We start from the raw sequence: 6,966 nt of genomic DNA, 5'->3' as shown, positions 1-6,966 counted from the left end.
GGCAATGAAAGTAGAATCATCAGTGGCGCCAGGACCAACCGTAACCGAGGTAGTGGTAGCATAACCTTTGCTATAGAGAATTGGCGCAGTGTTCCACCATGAAGGAGCAGGAGAAGACGATCAGTAAGGGAGTTTTAGTAGGAAATCGGGTCAGGTAGTGATTAGGGTTCGTTTTTCCGGATTTGGGCTTGCCTAGTTTCAGGCTTTAACAAAAAAAGGTAACTGCCACATCATTCTCTATTAGTACCATGGTTCTGAAAACCGAATCGGACCGGTCGGTTCAACTGAAAAAACTGGAAATTGGTCACCTAGTTAGTTCAGGTAAGGTCGGAAACCGCCTGGCAAAAACCGGTGAGAAAATCGGTCGAACCGACAGTTAATCGGTAAACTGAGAGAACCATCCAGTTTTTTAGTGGTATTTGGTTTGAAATTAAACTACTAAACAACGTCATTTTGAAGGTGAAAAAAAATAGAAAAGAAAGGCCAAACGAACGTAAACAAGCTGAACCAAAAGAAAGGCCCCAATCCCCACCCCACCTCTTTCTGTCTCTCTCTCTCACTCATACCCACCAGAAAACCCTAGTCCCACCCATAATCCTCTCCTCTCTTCGAATTCTAACAATAGCCACCACCCACCACCCCATTTCAGAGCTTAAACTCATCGCCGACCCCTTCTCTACTTGTCGCCCTCTCTGTCCGAGCTCGCTTTATCGCCATGGGTCGCGCCGCTTCGCTGCTCCTCGCCGTGGGTCGTCGTCGCTCTCCCTTCCTCGTCGTTCCTCCTTCGCCCTTCCTCGTTGGCGTTGTTTCTGCTTCTATGCTCCGAACCGTGTCTCACCATCGTTGCTTCTCTTCTTCGCGTGGAGTCTCGAAGTAAAAGTGACTACCTTTCATCGTGTCTTATGTCTTAGTCTCTGCTTTAACCCTCTCAGGTCTCAGATCTCAGTTCTCAATTCTCAAGTTTCTTCTTCTCTGATTCAAGCCTTCAACCCTCTCAAGTCTCAAGTCTCAGTCTTTAACACTCCCTGATTCTGTTTTTCTGACTCTATCCCTCTGAAATTTGAAATTTATTCTGAACATACATATGATGTATTATTGATGATTCTGTTGAATTTTGAGATATTAATGTTTTGAATTTTTATTTGAATTCAATTTGTTCATATTGAATTAATTCTGCTGAGATTGAGTCATAAATTCAATTGTTTAATTTATTAATTCGACTTAAATTGATTTTTAAATCCAACGTGTTGTATTTGTTTTGGTGAATTGTTGTTTTGATGTTATTGATTCAAAATAAAAGCATTGCCACAATTCTGTATTGAATTTGATATATGACTTCATATGATTTGGTTGAATTATGTTTATGATTCTTAGATTGGGTACATGTTTTGGATGTTTTGCAAAGGGACTTGATTAACTTATAGAAATTACAAAAATTCACATACTAGAGAGTTGGATTTTTATTAATAATTTTATTATATATTTAATGAAATTGGTTCAACTCCGATTGAACTTCGGTTGAACCATTAAACCATTGAACCTGTCACCAATTTAATGACCGGTTCGGTTTTCGTAACTTTGGTTAGTACTGTTAGAAAAAAATAATAGAAAAATGAACGTGATAAGTTAGTTATCTTTCGATGACGAATTCGATTAATTTATTCTTCCAAGGACGAAAATGGAGATGGATGTATTTTTCAAAGATTATTTTAATTATTAACTTTTAATTTTTTTATTAAAAATATTCTGTTTTTTTGCAATTTAAAAAAAATAAAAGGGAAGGGTGTAGACTGCTAGATGGGAAATAGTGGGCCCTGAGGTGGAAAAGCGCGAGAAAGAGTGAAGAGAGGCTACGGTTGTCACACTCACTCCAAGACTGAAACTCTTTTCTTTGCTCTGCTTTTAACTAATTAAGGTCGACGAAAACGAATATTAACTCTTTCATTCATCATTCTTCTTCAACGCCACACGATAACCCTCACCTCTCTCCTTTATACATAACATGACATACATAACCACATACTACTACTATTTTTTTAATCATTTTATTTTTATTATTAGTGTCTCTTCTTTTCTTTTCATATATATAAATCTATCCTTCCTTTTCTATTCATCTTTTCTTCCCCTTACCTCTTCTTTCTTCCTCTCTCACTCATGCTCTCGCTCTCCCTTCCTTTTTCTCTTTAGTATATGACTTCTGCCATCGTCAAACACTGAGTGATGATGATGACGTTGATGGCCAAGGACGAGTGGGTCACCACCGCCATGACCGACGACACCCTTGTGGTCAACATTCTCCTCCGCCTCAAGAACTCCCTCTCCGACGAGAACAACAGCAACTCTAAGCTTCTCCCCTTCACATGGGGTCTCAGGCAGCCGCGTTCATGCTCTAGGTCAAGGACAACTCCTCCTACGTCGCGCTGCTGCGACGCCGCGGCTTCAACCAGACGCAGCCCCACCACGCCTCTCTCTTGGAGCGGCACCGCCGACGGCTACGAAGACTCCACCCGCAACAACGTCGCCAGATCCAAGGTAGTTCTCGTCTTCTTTCTCTCAACTCTCATCTATGTGCGTGCGTGTGACGCACACGGTAGCTCACGGCGGTTGATCTGGCGGCGTCATCAGACATTCTTTCTTGTCTTCTGAATGACGCTTCCTTTTGGTGTTTTTATATTTACCGTTTTACCCTTCCGTCAGTTCCCGAACGCTTGCATCGTTTTCGAGTTCCCGGGCAAATCTGTCAACTCACCTCCACTTTATTTTCTTTTTCCCTTTCTATTTTTTATTTTTACTTTAAATTAAAAAACTACAATTTATGTTTCTGAGAATGAGATACGGATTACGGATGGAGAAGGATGCCTATCGTGGCGTGGCAGATAGCTCCCGTTTGCCGTGTTTCTTTTCTAAAACGGAAATGTGTTGCTTTCTGTTTCCTTCGTATCTAAAATTAAGAAATAGTAGGTTGACGGAAATGCCCTCGGGGGTGGTCAGCGGATGAAACGGGAGTGGCTAGCGCCGGCGTCTGAGATTATTGATTGACCGAAACACCCTTCCTAGGTCCAAGTAAGATTCCGCTGACACAGTTTTCCATTTGACCTGGAAAAATAGATTCCTAATTGGGGCTAACTCTCACTAATTTAGAATGCTTAATCTCACTGTGTGGGACCCTTCCATAGGGTGATTTAGTTATTATGTGTGGATTGGATTGTAGTGGAGTGGAGTGGAAGAAGAGGTAGGTTTGGTTCTTGGTGTACCCGTGGGTGTAGTGGGGGGGTATAAATGAATATCACGGGGATGATGGTATATTGATGAGAAGGAATGGCGGTAGTTGAAGTTGGTGCCCCTTAATTAACATGTTTAGCATTAAGGATTAGGAGGTGGCCCCCACCCCCGTTTTCTTCAATGAGGTGTAGAATGTAGTGGCATTGCCATACGCAAAAAAAAAACCAAGTTCCCCGAATACATGGCAATCTTTGCAACCACGTCCTTCTCATTCACAGGACACGTGTCATAACACTTGTTGCCATTTGAATTTCAGGGTACAGCTACGACTACTGCCACAAGTGGATACACGGTCAACTCATCTATCCCAACGAGCAAGTGCAGAAGAAAAAAGGTATACCTACGAACCTCCTTTCTTTTGTTGCATCTTTCATCAAATGATCTCTTGATTCTCTTCTCTTGTCTTACATTACATTACATATTGTATATTTTTCAGACCTTTGCAGAACTAAAAGAACAAGAGACCTCCCTACTCAAAGAGAGGACTTATTTGAAAAAGGTATATCTTTTTATTTGCATGGTCAAAGAAAAGTTATCTCCATATTAGCATGCGGTTACTAATATCAAGCTGATTAATTAATCAGGAGATAGAACATTTAAATGCCAACTTTGAAGCCCAGAGAGCCCAAAATGAGACCCTGAAGAGGATCAAGGTGCGGTAAAGTAAACATTCAAGGCATTCTTCCATTTTAATTTAGTGCAAAATGCCAATGATACCTAATATCTATTCCATTTCATCTCAGCGTGATATGAGCTTAAAACATCAGAAGAATCCAAGTTCAAAATCAGATGAAGAGTGCTATAAGCCTTCTTTGGGTGCCCTGGTTGAAACCAAATCACACGCAGCTTCATTCTTGATTCCAGATCTAAACATGATGCCCTGTGATGACGAATGATGAGTTGAGAGTAGAGTTGGTTACATTGCAGTGTCACCTTAACTGGATCAATGTACAGATACATGGAGAGAGCATTTTGAAGCTCAATCCAATAGAAATCTTATGAAGAAAGAAACAAGTGAGAGCCATAAATTGGAAAAGTATTTCGGTTAGTTATGGACATTAAGTGGTTCCTCCGATTCCGAGATTTCTTAAAAGGTGTGGGGATTCTTTGGGTAGTGTAAAATTGTACCATTCTTTGTAGGTTACGTTGAAAAGCTCATGGAATTGGATTCCTTTCATTACAAGGAAATCTCATTTGACGTATGGCCCATTCTATGTTGGAGTTTAGGGTAATATTATGATTGATGCATGCTGGTGCCAGATTCGTCGACGATTTTGGTGGACCCAACTTCAACGAAACTGCATTTTGTAATCGTTCATCCATCACATTACCTTGGCAACAAAATTTGAAATTTCCACCACGCTATCCAGTATCCACTCTTTAACTTTAATTTGCCACTAAGGTTATTTTCCGTTTCCACTTCGCATTCTTTAGTTTAAACTTGAACTGATTATTATCACCATGATTCTAATGATTGTGTTCTGGACAACATTAATAACTCCGAGATTACGATTAATCGATAATATTACGTTACAAACTCATTAAAGTCTAATGTAAACACTATTAAAAAGGTGTAAATTATAATAACTCAGAATATAGCCAAATCATGGCATTAAAGACAGTAAATGCCTAAAACGTTACATGGGAAAGGTGTAACAAACAATACTATAAGAAAAATGTTGAATACTATCTGATTCAATGGTGGATATATTAGCGGATTTGGTAATAAATGATTTACGGGCATATTTGGCAATAAATTCGTTGGGTAAAAAAATTATAAAAAAATTATTGTTAGATTCGGATTTTTGACAGTAAATTTGCCAATAATAATTAGAGAGAGAAAAAAATTTGCGCGATCATTACTGTCGGATTTAGGGGGAAAGTCTGACGGTAAGGTAATTAAATGAAACGCACCGTTTTGGTCACAAGTTGTGCGTTACTGACAGATTTTCGATGGTAAATCTGCAGGTAAAATCGACCTTAAATTCAAATTTACGAATCTTTCCCTTCCATTTCTGCAACATCATTAACCTCACTTCTCTCCCCTTTCTCTTTCACCGTTAGCCCCCATCGCCACCATTCGTTGCCGTTTCACTGTCGTTGACCACTTCCCACGACTCCATCCGTCGTCACCATTGAGGAGCGTTAACCTGGAGCTTGTTTCTGTCATGGAGGAGCTTGTTTTTCTCATGCGAGTTAGTGCCTCTGTTGTTTGCTGCCGCCGTCGCTTGCCTCCGTCAACTGCAATACTACCCTTCCTCTTTCATATAGGTATGTCTTCTTTCATTCCTTCTTTTTTTTTTTTGACATTGGTGGTAGTTGCTAAACCCTAACGCTACACCTCTTTGCCTCCTTATATCATGTTATATTAATTAGTTGCTTTGTTTTTTTAGATTGTATTATGATTCTAGATTTGTAGATTGATGATAAAATGTTAATGTTTATCGTAGTTATCAGGGTCATAGTTCTTAACTGCATTGATTTATTGATATCGAAAGAAGATTCTTAATTGATTGTCCTCAACAAGCTCATCAATTAACATTAAATAGGTGAAATCGAAATTGATGTTTGCCTAATTGATAAAATTAAAATGTTTATTCTCTTATCCTTTGGCGTGGTTGAGTCTTTTTCATTCATAGCTTAGATAGCTAGAAACTTTGTACTAAATTATTCTTTGTTTATTTTATTTTTTCTACAGAATAACATTGTCAAAGAAAAACTATAATCATTAAATATATATGGTTCTAGCTCATCAAAAGATCAGCCTAGTCATTAAATTTCAAGTTTGCATTTTAGGCTGTTAGGCTGATATGTTAGCAGGCTGATATATTGCTATTACAGTGGTTAATCAATTGTTTGTTAGTCAATTCATAAGCACTTATGCTGATTTTGTTATTGAATATTTCATTTGTAGAATCATCTTGTATGAAAGTTTTTTTATATACATGGCCTGCAATTAAATGAACAGTATTAATAGAAACAAGCAGTATTAATAAACAGAATGTAAAATCAGTATTAATAGTAACAAGTAACAAGTTTGTGTAGAGTAAAAGTAATCTATTTGTAGAAATTTTTTACGTTATCTATTGACATATATATGCTTTATAACTGAAGCTTTTTTTTTTTAACTCATCCATTGACCGATGTATATTTTATACTTCGATTTAAAGTCCAGCATGTTGAGTATTTGTATATATCTACTATGGATTAGTCTCTTTTTCACATTTATTTTGTGGCTTGCTTTTTTTCCCTTTGCATTGTGCTCTCTATCTCATTGTGCTCTTTTTTTCTTTTGCATTGTGATTTGAATTTTTGATTGAGTTCCATTACTAAACTAACTTTATTTTTTATGGTTTATTTAACTTACTTTAATTTGGATTGATTTTTAAAATGCAAGCAACATTTTTCGTTTAATAATCATCTATGCACATTCTCATTGTCATAGCTCATTAAAGATTTTTTTTTCTATTCTGTTTCTTAAACTTTATTACTAGGTAGTATGCTATCAGAAATTACGTTATGAAGAACAAATAAAGAATTTGTTGAGAAAAAAGGATTACAAAGGAGCAGTATTCTTAGTGGAGGAGTTTGAGGCTGAAGATGAAATACCAAAGGATTTGCTCTCATTTGTTCATGCTCAAATGGGATTTCTGTTATTTTTTTACTTGCATTTTGATATTTGAA

The 6,966-nt window shown here is 37.6% G+C and overlaps 1 protein-coding gene across 1 annotated transcript; it reads left to right on the top strand.

The window, feature by feature from the left end:
* Positions 1 to 1,952: 1,952 nt before the first annotated feature.
* LOC130956365 (uncharacterized) lies at positions 1,953 to 4,659 on the top strand. Its single transcript, XM_057883401.1, has 5 exons — positions 1,953 to 2,532; positions 3,539 to 3,616; positions 3,719 to 3,781; positions 3,867 to 3,935; positions 4,026 to 4,659. The coding sequence occupies exons 1-5, from the start codon at positions 2,221 to 2,223 to the stop codon at positions 4,176 to 4,178; spliced, it is 675 nt and encodes a 224-aa protein (XP_057739384.1). The 5' UTR covers positions 1,953 to 2,220; the 3' UTR covers positions 4,179 to 4,659.
* Positions 4,660 to 6,966: the final 2,307 nt, after the last annotated feature.

Source organism: Arachis stenosperma, chromosome 10, assembly GCF_014773155.1.
Source record: "Arachis stenosperma cultivar V10309 chromosome 10, arast.V10309.gnm1.PFL2, whole genome shotgun sequence".
Classification (NCBI taxonomy): Eukaryota; Viridiplantae; Streptophyta; class Magnoliopsida; order Fabales; family Fabaceae; genus Arachis; species Arachis stenosperma.
Note: the sequence above shows the minus strand (reverse complement) of the source record. Positions and strands in the feature narration are given on the sequence as shown.

What these genes read in the sequence shown, in the direction of transcription:
- LOC130956365 (XM_057883401.1), top strand. Translation starts at nt 2,221, where the DNA reads ATGATGATGACGTTGATGGCCAAGGACGAGTGGGTCACCACCGCCATG. An exon ending in GCAAGTGCAGAAGAAAAAAG is followed by an intron (nt 3,617 to 3,718) that starts GTATACCTACGA and finishes TATATTTTTCAG; the next exon opens with ACCTTTGCAGAACTAAAAGA. An exon ending in AGACCCTGAAGAGGATCAAG is followed by an intron (nt 3,936 to 4,025) that starts GTGCGGTAAAGT and finishes ATTTCATCTCAG; the next exon opens with CGTGATATGAGCTTAAAACA.